The 15,945-nt window shown below is 52.3% G+C and overlaps 2 protein-coding genes across 2 annotated transcripts in view; one reads left to right on the top strand and one right to left on the bottom strand.

Moving 5' to 3' along the window:
- LOC136951423 (unconventional myosin-Ic-like) overlaps positions 1-9,341 on the bottom strand; it is a 29,408-nt gene extending 20,067 nt beyond the window's left edge. Inside the window, exons 1-5 of the mRNA XM_067245797.1 lie at positions 9,293-9,341; positions 3,106-3,261; positions 2,907-3,022; positions 1,827-2,025; positions 448-528 (exon numbers count right to left, since the gene is read on the bottom strand). Coding sequence (XP_067101898.1) covers positions 448-528; positions 1,827-2,025; positions 2,907-3,022; positions 3,106-3,261; positions 9,293-9,310 — 570 coding nt within the window. The 5' untranslated portion in view covers positions 9,311-9,341. The remainder of the gene's footprint in view (positions 1-447; positions 529-1,826; positions 2,026-2,906; positions 3,023-3,105; positions 3,262-9,292) is intronic.
- Positions 9,342-14,035: 4,694 nt separating this feature from the next.
- The window catches only part of meis3 (myeloid ecotropic viral integration site 3), a 6,614-nt gene continuing 4,704 nt past the window's right edge, over positions 14,036-15,945 (top strand). The window contains 1 exon segment of the mRNA XM_067245699.1: positions 14,036-14,105. Coding sequence (XP_067101800.1) covers positions 14,036-14,105 — 70 coding nt within the window.

The following is a 15,945-nucleotide window of genomic DNA, read 5'->3' as shown; positions in this document are numbered from 1 at the left end:
ACACACACACACACACACACACACACACACACAGGTACATGCAGTCACACACACACACACACACACACACACACACACACACACACACACACACAGGTGCATGCAGTCACACACAGGATACACACACAGGGTTTGAGGAATTATGAAAATGTTGTGATCCTAATAGAAAAGGCCATCCATTCCAGCATCAGGTAATATATCTATATCTAGATATATATATTAGGGGTGGGAATCTTTTGGTACCTCACAATTCGATTTGAATCGATTCTTGGGGTCACGATTTGATAAAAAATCGATTCACAATTTAAAAAAAATATTTATAAATAAATAAATAAACATCATAGATTTTTCCCCCCACCCCTAATATATATACCTGTAGATGTCCTCCCTCACCTACATCCACATACTGCACAGGTCAGCAGGTTGTAGCTACAGAGGTTGACTTACCTTGAAGTCAAACTGGACGTCCATGTACTTCCCGAAGCGACTGGAGTTGTCGTTACGGAGCGTCTTGGCGTTTCCGAACGCCTTGGGGGGGGGGGGGAGAGTTTGAAGTTTAAACACACCTTTATTTATCTCCTAAGGGCAGTGTTGGTCGAATATTACATTACATGTAGCACCTACATAAAGCACAGACAACTACACACACACACCACACCAGAGAGAGAGAGAGAGAGAGACATCAGAGGTGAGGCAGACAGGAAGAAATACAGACAGAGGACAGGATATTAAGAAGACACACACACACACACACACACACACACACGCACACACACACACACGCACACGCTCACTGGAGGTGTTCTAAGTGGAGTGTGTCAGTCAGAGTCTGCTGGGGTGTCTGGGACACGGCCGAGATTACAGAGCTGCCCACATCTGGACCCCAGCTGTATCAACCACACACACACACACCAGTACAGGCCCTCCACACACACCTCCTCAAGTCCAGACATTAAGCATGCACAGTCTCTCAATAATGTGTTGTCCAGACAACACACAGCACACACCAGATCTCAGATAGTTCACCCACACTGTGTGTGTCTCTCCAGTGTTTCCCTAACCATTATATTAGGGGGGCACTCGGCCCCGCCCCCCCAATGGCACCCCCCACCCCCATTGGAAGGTCACCCCCAACCCCCCCCCCCCCCCCCAAAGCTGTAAACCTAGGGGAAACACTGCTCTCTGTGTGTGTATCTCTTGGTGAGTGTGTGTATGTCTCTTGGTGTGTGTGTATCTCTTGGTGAGTGTGTGTATGTCTCTTGGTGTGTGTGTATCTCTTGGTGAGTGTGTGTATGTCTCTTGGTGTGTGTGTATCTCTTGGTGAGTGTGTGTATGTCTCTTGGTGTGTGTGTATCTCTTGGTGAGTGTGTGTATGTCTCTTGGTGTGTGTGTATCTCTTGGTGAGTGTGTGTATGTCTCTTGGTGTGTGTGTATCTCTTGGTGAGTGTGTGTATGTCTCTTGGTGTGTGTATGTCTCTTGGTGTGTGTGTATCTCTTGGTGTGTGTGTGTATCTCTTGGTGAGTGTGTGTATGTCTCTTGGTGTGTGTGTATCTCTTGGTGAGTGTGTGTATGTCTCTTGGTGTGTGTGTATCTCTTGGTGAGTGTGTGTATGTCTCTTGGTGTGTGTGTGTATCTCTTGGTGAGTGTGTGTATGTCTATTGGTGTGTGTGTATCTCTTGGTGTGAGTGTGTGTATGTCTCTTGGTGTGTGTGTATCTCTTGGTGAGTGTGTGTATGTCTCTTGGTGTGTGTATGTCTCTTGGTGTGTGTGTATCTCTTGGTGTGTGTGTGTATCTCTTGGTGTGTGTGTGTGTGTGACCTCTGACCTCCAGGACAGGGTTGGACTGCAGCAGGCGGTCCTTGACGGTCTGCACATGGTCAGACGCGGGGCAGGTGATGGCGTAGTACTGCAGGATCTTCTTGGACGCCTCGGTCTTCCCAGCCCCACTCTCTCCTGAGATCAGGATGCACTGGTCTCTCCTCTCAGCACGCATGGAGCGGTACGAGTTATCAGCCACTGCATAGCTGGGGGGAGGAGGGGGAGAGGGAGGGGGGAGGGGGAGAGGGAGGGGGAGAGGGGAGGGGGGGTGTGGACGGGAGGAGAGGAGGAGAGGTGTGAAGGGGAGGAGGAGAGGGGAGGGTGGGATGGAGGGTGGGTGGGAGAGAAAGGAGGAGGAGAATCAGCATACTGTTCATATCTAACAAAAACAATAAAGTCACATGACACATTCACATCTAATACAATATAGGTTCCCAGAAACGTTTAACATAACATAACCACGGTGATAACAGCCTGACTGTAGGAGGTGTTTCCCCCATGACTCATGCTCTCCCTCCCTCCTGTTGGTGCGGTGGGTGTGTTTATACAGCCTGCTGGAGAGCAGCGCTGGGCTGAGACACTACTGGCTCAGATAACACTGTCATCTCCTCCAGCCTATCGCTACGCACACAACCTCCTAGGGGGTGGGGTCAGGGGTCAGAGGGGGGTCCTGGCACCGACAAGCACAGCCCCCCCCCCCTCTTCACATCTTTCTTCTCCACCCCCCGTCCCCCCCCTCTTTCCACTCAGACTGCAGGACTGACAGAAAAAACGCACGCTCGAGCAGAGGAAGAAAAAGAGAGAGAGAGAGAGAGAGAGAGAGAGAGAGAGAGAGAGAAGAGAACAACAGCTGTACTTTCCATATAACCTCTAATGATAATAATGATAATATACACGTTGTATAATTCTAACCTATATATTGTATAAGGTGTTGGTGCTCTAATGTTATTCTGAGCACTCATCCCTAGAGCCCCTCCAGGCAGCGCAGGTGAAAACAACATGGACGCCATCAAGAGACCTGCGTCTCGGGGGGGAGGGCGGAGAGGAGGGAGGGGGGTGAGGGAGAGAGGAGGGGGTGAGGACTCACATGTGAGGGGAGACCTCATAGAAGTTGACACCCCGGTATCTCTCCATGTGGTTCTTGGTGTAGATCTCTAGATCCTTGTAGGGGTTCACTGACACCAGCACCGAGCCTATGTATGTCTGGAGGAGAGGAGATGTTACACACACATACACACGCTCACACACACGCTCACACACACGCTGTGTTTCCTTCTGGTTCTTACGTAGATCAGGTTCTCCTTGAACCTCTTGCGGAGGTTCTCTAGGAAGGCCGCCTCGCTGGTGTGGTTCTCCAGGAGGACGAAGTCCTGCACCCCCACGCGGTCCCGAGCTGTCAGGGCACTCTCCATCATCGCCCGCACGCCGTCACTACCCACCGCCTGGGGGGGGGGGGGGGGGGAGGGAGGAGGGGAGGAAACACTCGGTGAGTACAGTAGTACTACAGGCTGGAGGAAGGAGGAGAGAGGAGAGGAGAAAGAGGTGAGAGGAGAGACTCACCCCAGAGGAGGAGGTGAGGGGAGAGACTCACCCCAGAGGAGGAGGTGAGAGGAGAGACTCACCCCAGAGGAGGAGGTGAGGGGAGAGACTCACCCCAGAGGAGGAGGTGAGAGGAGAGACTCATCCCAGAGGAGGAGGTGAGAGGAGAGACTCACCCCAGAGGAGGAGGTGAGAGACTCACCCCAGAGGAGGAGGTGAGAGGAGAGACTCACCCCAGAGGTGGAGGTGAGGAGAGACCAGACTCACCCCAGAGGAGGAGGTGAGGGGAGAGACTCACCCCAGAGGAGGAGGTGAGGGGAGAGACTCACCCCAGAGGAGGAGGTGAGGAGAGACCAGACTCACCCCAGAGGAGGAGGTGAGAGGAGAGACTCACCCCAGAGGAGGAGGTGAGGAGAGACCAGACTCACCCCAGAGGTGGAGGTGAGGGGAGAGACTCACCCCAGAGGAGGAGGTGAGGGGAGAGACTCACCCCAGAGGAGGAGGTGAGGGGAGAGACTCACCCCAGAGGTGGAGAGGAGCGACAAGGCAGCCATCCTGCCTGACCAGTCTCACCACCCTGGAGAAGACTACACACTCAACACTGACTGTCTGATAGGCTAAACTTCCTCTGGCTCTCACGCTCACACACACGTCACAATGGGCCATATTCTCTGCAGATACTGAAAGCTACTGTTTGACTCACAACAGCACTGAGAACACGAGATTCTATTCTCACACACATGACACACGCATGACATACACAGTAGTATAAACACGGAACACACGAGACCCACACGCATACATCCAACACACACACACAGCACAACACACACACACAGCACAACACACACACACAGCACAACACACACACACAGCACAACACACACACACAGCACAACACACACACACGCATAATACACACAGCACAACACACACACACACACACGCATCATACACACAGCACAACACACACACACACGCATCATACACACAGCACAACACACACACACAGCACAACACACACACACGCATCATACACACAGCACAACACACACACACAGCACAACACACACACACAGCACAACACACACACACAGCACAACACACACACACAGCACAACACACACACACAACACACACACACACACACAGCACAACACACACACACAGCACAACACTTGACTGAAAATCTTTTTGCAGACACTAACTTCCCCTTCCAAGTTCTATTCTGAGCTAACTTGGTGTAATCCTTGCATAATGTGCCGTACTTCAACCACACAAGTCCATCTCTCTCCCACACACACGCACACACACGCACACACACACAGCAGGGGGTCTATGTCAGCTGTAAACTCACATGTTGGAGATCTTCCAGACGCTGTCCCAGAAAGCCTCTCTCCACTAAGCGGGCTTGAGTTTTAAACATCATCGCTCGCATGTTGCCCAGGTCCATGACTACCTGGACTAGTATACACACCTGGACTAGTATACACACCTGGACTAGTATACACACCTGGACTAGTATACACACCTGGACTAGTATACACACCTGGACTAGTATACACACCTGCCTACACAAATCTGCCTGTTCTCCAAGGTCGCTCCAACAATAAGACAAGGAACATGCAGGCAGTTTGCTTATACTGGCGCACACACACGCACACACACACACACACACACACACACACACACACACACTTGACCTCAACAGAGTACAGCAGGTGCACATGTTGTTGTTATTAACATTATGCCTCTGGGGAAGAGAAAAGAGATAGAAAAAGAAAGAGAGGAGAGACAGAAAAGAGAGGAGGAGAGGGTATTTAATTAAGAGACTAAAGAAGCAGTTGCTGTGTAAGAAAATACAGAATGAGGAGGAGAGGAAAGGTGGATGAGAGGAGAGGAGGAGAGGAGAGGAAAGGTGGATGAGAGAGGAGGAGAGGAGGATGAGAGGAGAGGAGGAGGATGAGAGGAGAGGTGGATGAGAGGAGAGGAGGAGGATGAGAGGAGAGGTGGATGAGAGGAGAGGAGAGGTGGATGAGAGGTGAGGATGAGAGGTGGATGAGAGGAGAGCAGGAGGATGAGAGGAGAGGTGGATGAGAGGAGAGGTGGATGAGAGGAGAGGAAAGGTGGATGAGAGGAGAGGAGAGGTGGATGAGAGGAGAGGTGGATGAGAGGAGAGGTGGATGAGAGGAGGATGTGCTCCTCTCGTCAGCAGTTCTTGAGTATCAGCTCTCCTCTGTCTCCATACAGGCAGCATCATGACTCCCACATGATGACTGCACACACACACACACACACACACACACACCCACACCCACACACACACACGTTAGGACTTCCCACAGCCTTGGGGAAAACATGCCAGCGGAATTCACAGAGGGTGTGCAGTAGGTGTGAGTGTGTGCGTGGTAAGCATGCGTGTGTGTGTGTCTCTGAGGGCTCCTTCACATCATTAGCAGGCTTGTTATCTGGCCATCTGACCCCTATGGGGGAAACCGTTTAGTTAGAGAGCTGATGGAAGGTTGCCAGGTTTGAAAGAGCAGCAAGAGGAACCCCCCTTCCTCTCCAGCTTCTCTCTCTCTCCATGACTTCATGACTTCATTGTTCCTGACGTTGCTTTAATAGCTCCACTTTCCTGCTTTCTGCCCTCCACCCCTCCCTCAGCCAGGACCCTGCTAAACACACACACACTCTATACACACACACACACACTAAACACACAGTCAGAACACACACACACACACTCTCTTAAGACACTCACAGTCTGAACACACACTCGCACTAACACTACACATTCTAAACACTCACACACACAGTCTAAACAGACACGCACACACACTCACAGTACACAGTGTAAACACGCACAGGGGCTGTGCCCTCCTGCCACCACCGTGCTATGCTGTCAGGTTTTCCAAATCCTGACAACAAAGAAGGGGAGGCTAAGGGAGGGCGAGGCTAGGAGGGTAAGGGAGGGCGAGGCTAGGAGGGTAAGGGAGGGCGAGGCTAGGAGGGTAAGGGAGGGTGAGGCTAGGAGGGTAAGGGAGGGCGAGGCTAGGAGGGTAAGGGAGGGCGAGGCTAGGAGGGTAAGGGAGGGCGAGGCTAGGAGGGTAAGGGAGGGCGAGGCTAGGAGGGTAAGGGAGGGCGAGGCTAGGAGGGTAAGGGAGGGCGAGGCTGGGAGGCTAAGGGAGGGCGAGGCTAGGAGGCTAAGGGAGGGCGAGGCTAGGAGGCTAAGGGAGGGTGAGGCTAGGAGGGTAAGGGAGGGTGAGGCTAGGAGGGTAAGGGAGGGTGAGGCTAGCAGGGTAAGGGAGGGTGAGGCTAGGAGGGTAAGGGAGGGTGAGAGTAGGAGGGTAAGGGAGGGCGAGGCTAGGAGGGTAAGGGAGGGTGAGGCTAGGAGGCTAAGGGAGGGCGAGGCTAGGAGGGTAAGGGAGGGTGAGGCTAGCAGGGTAAGGGAGGGTGAGGCTAGGAGGGTAAGGGAGGGTGAGAGTAGGAGGGTAAGGGAGGGCGAGGCTAGGAGGGTAAGGGAGGGTGAGAGTAGGAGGGTAAGGGAGGGCGAGAGTAGGAGGGTAAGGTGAGGCTAGTTCACTGGTGCGTCGCTCTGGATGCAGGCGCCTGCTACATGAACACCTTCCAGCAGGTCTCCCAGTAGCAGGTCTCCCAGCAGCAGCACCTGCTCCCTGTCTGACTGCACCTTCCAGGCAGCAGAGACACCAGAGAGCTGCAATAGAGAAAAGGCTGTTGGCTTGTCATTGGCCCGGTAGAGGTCACATGGCTTCATTAACCAGGAAGTGAATACAACTACAGCAACCATGATGCTAACTGAAGCACAACAGCACAGCACTGTTCCAGACATCACACACGCACGCACGCACGCACGCACACACACACACACACACAGTCTGTATATCTTCTCTATAGTTAAATGTGACAGAGAACACTAGTCAACACAACCAGGATATACCAGTTGGAGATAACTCAAGGCTAGGAGGCTGTGTTCCCAAAGATAGCTGCAGATGTCCTCTCTCTCCGATAGAGAGAGAAAGAGACAGAACGAGAGAGAGATGGAGAGAGAAATAGAGAGGGAGGACTGGAGGGAGAGGCAGAGGAAGAGAGAGAGAGAGAGAGAGAGAGAGAGAGAGAGAGAGAGAGAGGAGAGAGAGAGAGAGAGAGAGAGAGAGAGAGGGAGAGGGAGAGACAGGACGAGAGAGAGATGGAGAGAGAAAGAGAGAGAGAGAAAGAGAGAGGGATGGAGGGAGGGAGAGAGAGGCAGAGGGAGAGAGAGAAGAAGGGAGATAGGCAGGGAGAGAGACAGGTAGAGAAAGAGAGAGGTGAGAATGGCCTAGCTGGTTGTAGATAACAGTTGGCAGAGATGAGAGTCCACCTGTCAGCCTTATGAGAGCCTTCGGGGTCAAACCATTTACCACCTGAGAGAGAGAGAGAGAGAGAGAGAGAGAGAGAGAGAGTGTATATGCATGTGTGTGCGTGCATGTGTGTGTGTCTGTAAGAGAGTATTGAGTAGTGAGTTAATGCTGCATAACCTGAGTTAACCTGGGGTTCTCTGTGTAACAGCATTCCTGCAAGGTGATGCTGTTTACACCCACACCCACACACCCACACCCACACCCCCACACCCACCCCCACACACCCCTTTCAGGATCTATTCTCCAGATACCTGCATACCAGTCCCCACAGACACACACATACACACCTTAGAGGCATTGATACTCCATACACCTGCATGCACCTGCATACACCTGCATACACCTGCATACACCTGCATACACCTGCATACCCCCCCCCCCCACACACACACAAACACTGTTGGAGCATGTACAGTGAAGCTGTTTATGCTTATGTCTCAGAAAATGACACATCAAAAACATCAAATCCAAATTATCTTCTGCTGAATGATTCAGATCTCACACATATTTGGTAATGAGAATCATTGAGACACAGAGAGAGTGAGAGACATACAGAGAGAGCGAGAGACATACAGAGAGAGCGAGACAGCGAGAGAGCGTGTTTCCGTTTCAGGCACATTGTATACAGATCGGATGACGGCCACCGGAAGAAATGTTCAAGAATGTAGGAGTGACACTGACACACACACACTACACACACAGTTTCATTAACATCTCCACTCAGTATCAGTCAGGACCCAGGAATCCTACTGAGCAACAGCAGCATGGGATTGCTTCACCCTGGGGTGGTGCACACACACACACACACACACAAGAAGGGAGCTAAAGTTAACAGGATAAAACACATGGAAAACTAACTTGCTAAGAGCAACATGCTATGTGTTTAGTGGTCAACCATAGTCATAGTGACCTCTCTCTCCCTCTCTCTCTCTCTCTCTCTCCCTCTCTCCCTCTCTCTCTCTCTCTCTCTCTCTCTCTCTCTCTCCTCCTGTGCCCTTGCAGTTCAAGAGCATGCTGACAGGAGATACATAATACCTTCCTCTCTCTGCTCTTTATTAATCAAGTCTCTCCTGACCTCCCCTCACACACACACACACCTCGCCACAAACACATCCTTACCCCTCACACACACTTCACACACACTTCCAGACCGACATACCAAGCCACACAACACACTCTCTTCTACATTTAGTCATTTAGCAGACGCTCTTATCCAGAGCGACTTACAGTAAGTACAGGGACATTCTCCCCGAGGCAAGTAGGGTGAAGTGCCTTGCCCAAGGACACAACGTCAGTTGGCATGACCGGGAATCGAACTGGCAACTTTCGGATTACTAGCCTGACTCCCTCACCGCTCAGCCATTTGACTCTCTTCTACCTATAACTACAAACACACTCACACACACTTCTACCAAACTCTTAGCTACAGACAGTACCTACACACACACACACACACACACACACACACTACGAGGTGAAGCTGTAGGTGTGTATGAATGAGACTGTTTCTTCTTACCAGGCCTCTGTACTTCATCTCTCCAGGTGAGGAACTATCAGATGTCTGCTCGTGTTCCTCTCAGAGCCCAGCGCCTCCACGCAGACCAGACTAGCTCTGCTCCTCCTGCAGGCTCATGTGTGTGTGAGCCAGCTGCCTGCATGTCCTCAATAACAGCCTCTCTCTCTTTTACACTGACTTACTCTTGCCCCTTGTCTCTCTCTCTCCCTCTGTCTCTCTCCCTCTGTCTCTCTCTCTCCCTCTCTCTCTCCCTCTGTCTCTCTCCCTCTGTCTCTCCTCCCTCTGTCCTCTCTCCCTCTGTCTCTCTCCTCCCTCTGTCTCTCTCCTCTGTCTCTCTCCCTCTGTCTCTCCCTCTGTCTCTCTCTCTGTCTCTCTCTCTGTGTCTCTCTCTCTTTGTCTCTCTCCCTCTGTCTCTCTCTCTCTAACTACAATTGTAGGGATTTACAAGTAAACACTCCAACCTGCTCTGCCAACCTCTCTTCCCCCCCCCCCCCCCCCCCCCGCCCTTTCCTCAAGACTAAAGGGGAACAGAACAACACACACATCTGGACTCCCCCCACTCCTGGGGAGAAGAGAGGGGGATGAGAGGGAGAGACCTTGAATGGAGAGTGTGTGTGTGTAGGGGGGAGGGGTGTAGGCAGCAACACATGAGCTGAAGGCTGTCAGTTTCTGAATATACACACACCCCCTCCCACCCCCTCCCACCCCTTCAGCCCCTCCCACCCCTCCCACCCCTCCCACCCCTTCAGCCCCCCTTCCATCACACAAGCTTCAAACACACTTCAGCCATCAAGGGCCAGCTGCTGCTCCCCACACACACCCTCAGAGCGAGGGTATTCCCTGTCATCATGAATGACTCAGTCCAGATCAGTCATGAAGACACACCAGCCAGCCATCACAACACACGGTCTTAGAAGAGGAGGAGGAAGTTCTCTCCTCCCTGTCTCTCCTCCCTGTCTCTCCTCCCTGTCTCTCCTCCCCTGTCTCTCCTCCCTGTCTCGCCTCCCTGTCTCTCCTCTGTCTCTCCACCCTGTCTCTCCTCCCTGTCTCTCTCCCCTGTCTTTCCTCCCTGTCTCTCCTTCCTGTCTCTCCTTCCTGTCTCGCCTCCCTGTCTCTCCTCCCTGTCTCTCCTCCCTGTCTCTCAGTCTTCTTCTCTGCTGTTCTACACAGTGCTGGTCTGGCGCCCTCTGGTGGTCTGACCATGCACAGCACCCCCGACCTTTAAACACGGCTGTTACAAGTGTGGTGTGTGTGAGAGAGAGTGGTGAGTGTGTGTGGGAGGGGTGTACAGGCACATTACTGCACTCTATTTTGACCTGCTAGGCACTGCTTGTCTAGAGGACTGGAGAATATGAACTCTCTATTCCTCAATAGGAATCTCTCTGCTCAGAAAAGGACAGAAGGTTGTTCTCTCTGTCTCTCCCTCCAGACCTCTTCTCCCTCCCTTTTTTCAGTTGTCTCCCCCTATAGGTCTCTCTCTCTCTCTCCCTCTTTCCCTCCCCCCCCCTCTCTCCTGCCAACATAATCAGAGCCCCGGCCTGCAGGAATCTGAGTAATGTTTTCCAGACGGGTATGAGTTTCTCTCTCCCTCTACTTCTCTCTCTCTGCCCATTACTTTCTCTCCTCCCTCCTCTCTCTTTGTCTAGCTCTCCCCACTCTATTTTCTCTCCCTCCCTCCCTCCCTCTCTCCTCCCTCCCTCCCTCCCTCCCTCCCTCCCTCCCTCCCCTCCCTCCCTCCCTCCCTCCCTCCCTCCCTCCCTCCCTCCCTCCCTCCCTCCCTCCCTCTCTCCCTCTCTCCTCTCTCCCTCTCTCCCTCTCTCCCTCTCTCTCTCTATACCTCTATGCCTCTCAATCTCCCTCTCTCTCTAACCCTGTAACATGACACCATTGGCCCAACACAGTGGAGAGCACTTTAGAGTTTAGCAGAAGAAATAATTAATCAGAGGAATGATTGTTCTGATGAACATTCCTGTTCCTAAAGGGTTAATTGTGTGCACTTTATGGTGAAACCAAATGATGCTGGCGAGCAGCCTATTAGACAAGCCGTAGAACAGCCAATGAAATTAACCTTAGGGCAGCCAATGAGACAAGCTGTAGGCCAGCCAATGAGACGATCTGTAGGCCAGCCAATGAGACGATCTGTAGCACTTAGACTGAGAGCCCAGCTACATCATGCTGAATCAGCATGAAAGGGAGAAGGGGCTGGAGGGAGGGAGACAGGAGGGAGGAGGGAGACAGGAGGGAGGGAGGGAGACAGGAGGGAGGGAGGGAGACAGGAAGACAGGAGGGAGACAGGAGGGAGGGAGACAGGAAGACAGGAGGGAGACAGGAGGGAGGGAGGGAGACAGGAGGGAGGGAGACAGGAGGGAGGGAGACAGGAGGGAAGGAGACAGGAAGACAGGAGGGAGACAGGAGGAGGGAGGGAGACAGGAGGGAGGGAGGGAGACAGGAGGGAGGGAGACAGGAAGACAGGATGGAGACAGGGAGGGAGGGAGGGAGACAGGAGGGAGGGAGACAGGAGGGAGGGAGACAGGAGGGAAGGAGACAGGAAGACAGGAGGGAGACAGGAGGGAGGGAGAACAGGAGGGAGGGAGACAGGAGGGAGGGAGACAGGAGGGAGGGAGACAGGAAGACAGGAGGGAGACAGGAGGGAGGGAGACAGGAGTGAGAGAGGAGAGCTGGAAGGAGAGAGTAGAAAGAGAGAAATAATGCATAAATAATGTATCTACACACTACCTACACACCCTGGTGTTCTACACACTACCTACACACCCTAGTGTTCTACACACTACCTACACACCCTGGTGTATCTACACACTACCTACACACCCTGGTGTATCTACACACTACCTACACACCCTGGTGTATCTACACACTACCTACACACCCTAGTGTTCTACACACTACCTACACACCCTAGTGTTTCTACACACTACCTACACACCCTAGTGTATCTACACACTACCTACACACCCTGGTGTATCTACACACTACCTACACACCCTGGTGTATCTACACACTACCTACACACCCTAGTGTTCTACACACTACCTACACACCCTAGTGTTCTACACACTACCTACACACCCTAGTGTTCTACACACTCTGGCATCAGAGGGTCATTAGGAGGTTAAAGAAAGTTCACCCACTCATTATGAGGTGTGTGTGGACCTTAAGTAAGGACATCTTACACCATTAAGGGGCTTAGCAGTGCAGTATGGGAGTGTGCCAAGACACCCATTCAGTTCTGCCCTGACAGAGCGTGCACACACACACACACACACACACACACACACACACTTCACTGTTTACACTCTGTCTCAAGTTTGCACATGCACACTAACATGGAACTAGGCCTCCTCTGTTTTTCTCTCACACTCACACACGTGGGAGAAAGTACTACCAGAACATTGTGGTTATGGTTCAGCTAGTTTCTGATTGGTCTCTCAGGGTCCACTTCCTGTCTAGGGAGGGCCAACCATTGGTCAGTGTGTGTTGGGGACGAAACAGTCTCCGTTATGTGACCGAGCATCCGTGGGAAATCTCTCTCTCTCCCCTCCTCTCCATTTCTCCCTACAGAGTAGAACCCTAATAGAACCCAGGCCTGCAGGGTAGTAGAACCATAACAGAACACACACACACCATGTTTCGTCTCCTGTTTGGCCTCGCACCAAGACACTGCACAGCATCACAGAGTGCAACCTGTACTGTAAACAGGCTCAGCGCTGAGCAGCTAGTTCCTCTACAGGACTGTATGACACATCACCACACTTGGGAAACAAACACCACTGCTTCCTCCAGAGCAGCAGTTACATCTTCCTGCTCCATCAATCTTTCCTTCTCTCTCTCCCCCTCCGTTTCCCTCTCTGCTCCCTCCCTCCGTCCTTCTGGTTGGTGGGATCGTCTGTATGTTTGTCCAGTCTCACTGTTCAGAACGTGCGTCCCGTGTTGTTTAGTTCTGTGTTCCAAAGAGAGGAATCCCTCATTTCTCTCTCCCTCTTCCTCCCCCCCCCCCCCTCTCTCCCTCCTCTCCTCCCCTCTCTCTCCTCTTCCTCCCCCTCTCTCTCCCTCCTCCTCTCCCTCCCCCCTCTCTCCCTCCTCCTCTTCCTCCCCCCTCTCTCTCTCCCTCTTCCTCCCCCCTCTCTCTCTTCCTCCCCCCTCTCTCTCTCTCCCTCTTCCTCCCCCTCTCTCTCCCTCCTCCTCTCCCTCCCCCCTCTCTCCCTCCTCCTCTTCCTCCCCCCTCTCTCTCTCCCTCTTCCTCCCCCTCTCTCTCTCCCTCTTCCTCCCCCCCTCTCTTTCCCTCTTCCTCCCCCCTCTCTCTCTCTCCCTCTTCCTCCCCCCTCTCTCTCTCCCTCTTGTTCCTAACTCTCTGCGTTGTCGTCCTCCTCCCTCTCCTCCTCCTCCTCCTCCTCCTCCTCCTCCTCCTCCTCCTCCTCCTCCTCCTCCTCCCTGACACTAACCAGACAGTCATACCACCAGCCACCAGTTCTCTCACCTTTCACCTTTCCTCTCACCCACATCCTACTCCTTCTCCTCCCCTCCCTCCCTCCCCCCTCTCCCCTCTCTCCTCCCCCTGTCTGGGAGGAGAGGCAGGGGAAGGTCAAAGCGTCGGCCTGGAAGAGAACACAGTGTGAGAGTGGAGGCCTGTGAGAGGGGGAGGAGGGAGGAGGAGGAGGGAGGAGAGAGGAAGAGGAGGGAGGAGGAGAGGAAAGAAAGAGAAAACAGAGGGAAGTGCAAGCGATGATGTCAGCCAGGAAGAACGCCAGCCATGTGGGCGGAGCCGAGCCAAAACGAGAAACGGACAGAAGGAGAGGTAGGAGAGAGAGAGAGAGACAGACAGACAGAGATATACAGACAGAGATATACAGACAGAAAGAGAGAGAGACAGAGAGATGGAGAGACAGATAGAGATATACAGACAAAAGAGAGAGAGACGGAGAGAGTGACAGAGAGAGACAGAGATGGAGAGACAGACAGAGAGATATACAGACAGAAAGAGAGAGACGGAGAGAGATGGAGAGACAGACAGAGTGATATACAGACAGAAAGCGAGAGAAACAGAGAGACAGACAGAGAGAGAGAGACAGAGAGAGATGGAGAGAAACAGAGAGACAGACAGAGAGAGAGAAACAGAGACAGAGAGAGATGGAGAGAGACAGAGAGAGAGACAGAGAGAGACAGAGAGAGAGACAGACAGAGAGATATACAGACAGAAAGAGAGAGACGGAGAGAGATGGAGAGACAGACAGAGTGATATACAGACAGAAAGCGAGAGAAACAGAGAGACAGACAGAGAGAGAGAGAGACAGAGAGAGATGGAGAGAAACAGAGAGGACAGACAGAGAGAGAGAAACAGAGACAGATGGAGAGAGACAGAGAGAGAGACAGAGAGAGACAGAGAGAGAGACAGAGAGAGAGAGAGACAGAGACAGAGAGAGATGGAGAGAGATGGAGAGAGACAGAGAGAGAGAGAGACAGACAGGCAGAGTGACATGAGGGGAATCCCGGGTCTGGAGCAGTAGAGTCACATCCACATGCTATATTGACACGGGGGATTCCAAGACAAATACACACTATGGCATGTTACACACTCCCCTCTCTTTCCATCTCTCTCTCTCTCACACATCACTTTCCACAGCAGCAGCAGTTTGGTCGTACAGGCATTTCCTTAAGTGTCTACAGTCCTCCATTAGAGAGATTAAACCAGGACTGGCCAGCACTGCTCTGAACACACACACACCCACACACACACCCACACCCACACAGCTTGTACGTCAGCAAAGTGTTTAAATCCATGCAGAGGGGATCCCTGTGTGTGTGTGTGTGTGTGAGGAGGAGGCTGTAGGTGGCCCACACACACTCACTCAACACACACACTCACACACACACACTCCTGGGCCTGCTCCCTAGCCTCCAGGGCTAAGTCCTGGCTGGGCAGGGAGGGGGGGAGAGCAGAGTGAGAAAGGGGGGAGGGGATGGGTGGGGTCAGCCAACAGTGATTATTTACCTTGGTAATACACACACAAGCTGATAGTCTCTCCGCCCCCTCTCTCTCTCCTACACACACACACATATCTAGTTGAGTGTGCTTGTTTTTTCCAAGGTACTACCAGAGCCCGTCTACGGAGAGCCTGTCCACTCCCTATTAAGCCCCATTGTACCGAATTTGGTTGCAGTTCCACCAGAGTTCCACTGGGGGTGATCGCCGGCATGAGGCAAAGAGTGCAAAATGAACGGGAGTCTATGGAGCTAGACGGCTACATTTGTCTCTTTCGCCTGATTGTTGTTGAGAAATCTCAGATTTGATCGTAGTTTTTGCAAGTTCAACATGGATTATAGGTCGAAAGTTGAATGACAGATTTCTTACAGGGTGAGTCATTGTTGCCCATAACACGCTAGCATTCTGCTAATGAATGCTGATTGTATGACTTCATTGACATTTTAAAAGGCTTTTAGAAAATAAAAAAGCAACATTCCTCCGATAATACTTCGATTCCTTCGATAATATTTTGTATCGATTTATCGCCCAGTATCGCCTAATGCCTGATTTGATGTACTCTTCTGTAGGTGATATCCAGCTCTCCAAAGCACGCCACAGGAGCTCGTGCTAGCTACCAAGCAGTTAGCTAATACATCGCCAACTTTGTTTCCCC

This window comes from Osmerus mordax, chromosome 11, assembly GCF_038355195.1.
Source record: "Osmerus mordax isolate fOsmMor3 chromosome 11, fOsmMor3.pri, whole genome shotgun sequence".
In the NCBI taxonomy this organism is placed as follows: Eukaryota; Metazoa; Chordata; class Actinopteri; order Osmeriformes; family Osmeridae; genus Osmerus; species Osmerus mordax.
Note: the sequence above shows the minus strand (reverse complement) of the source record. Positions and strands in the feature narration are given on the sequence as shown.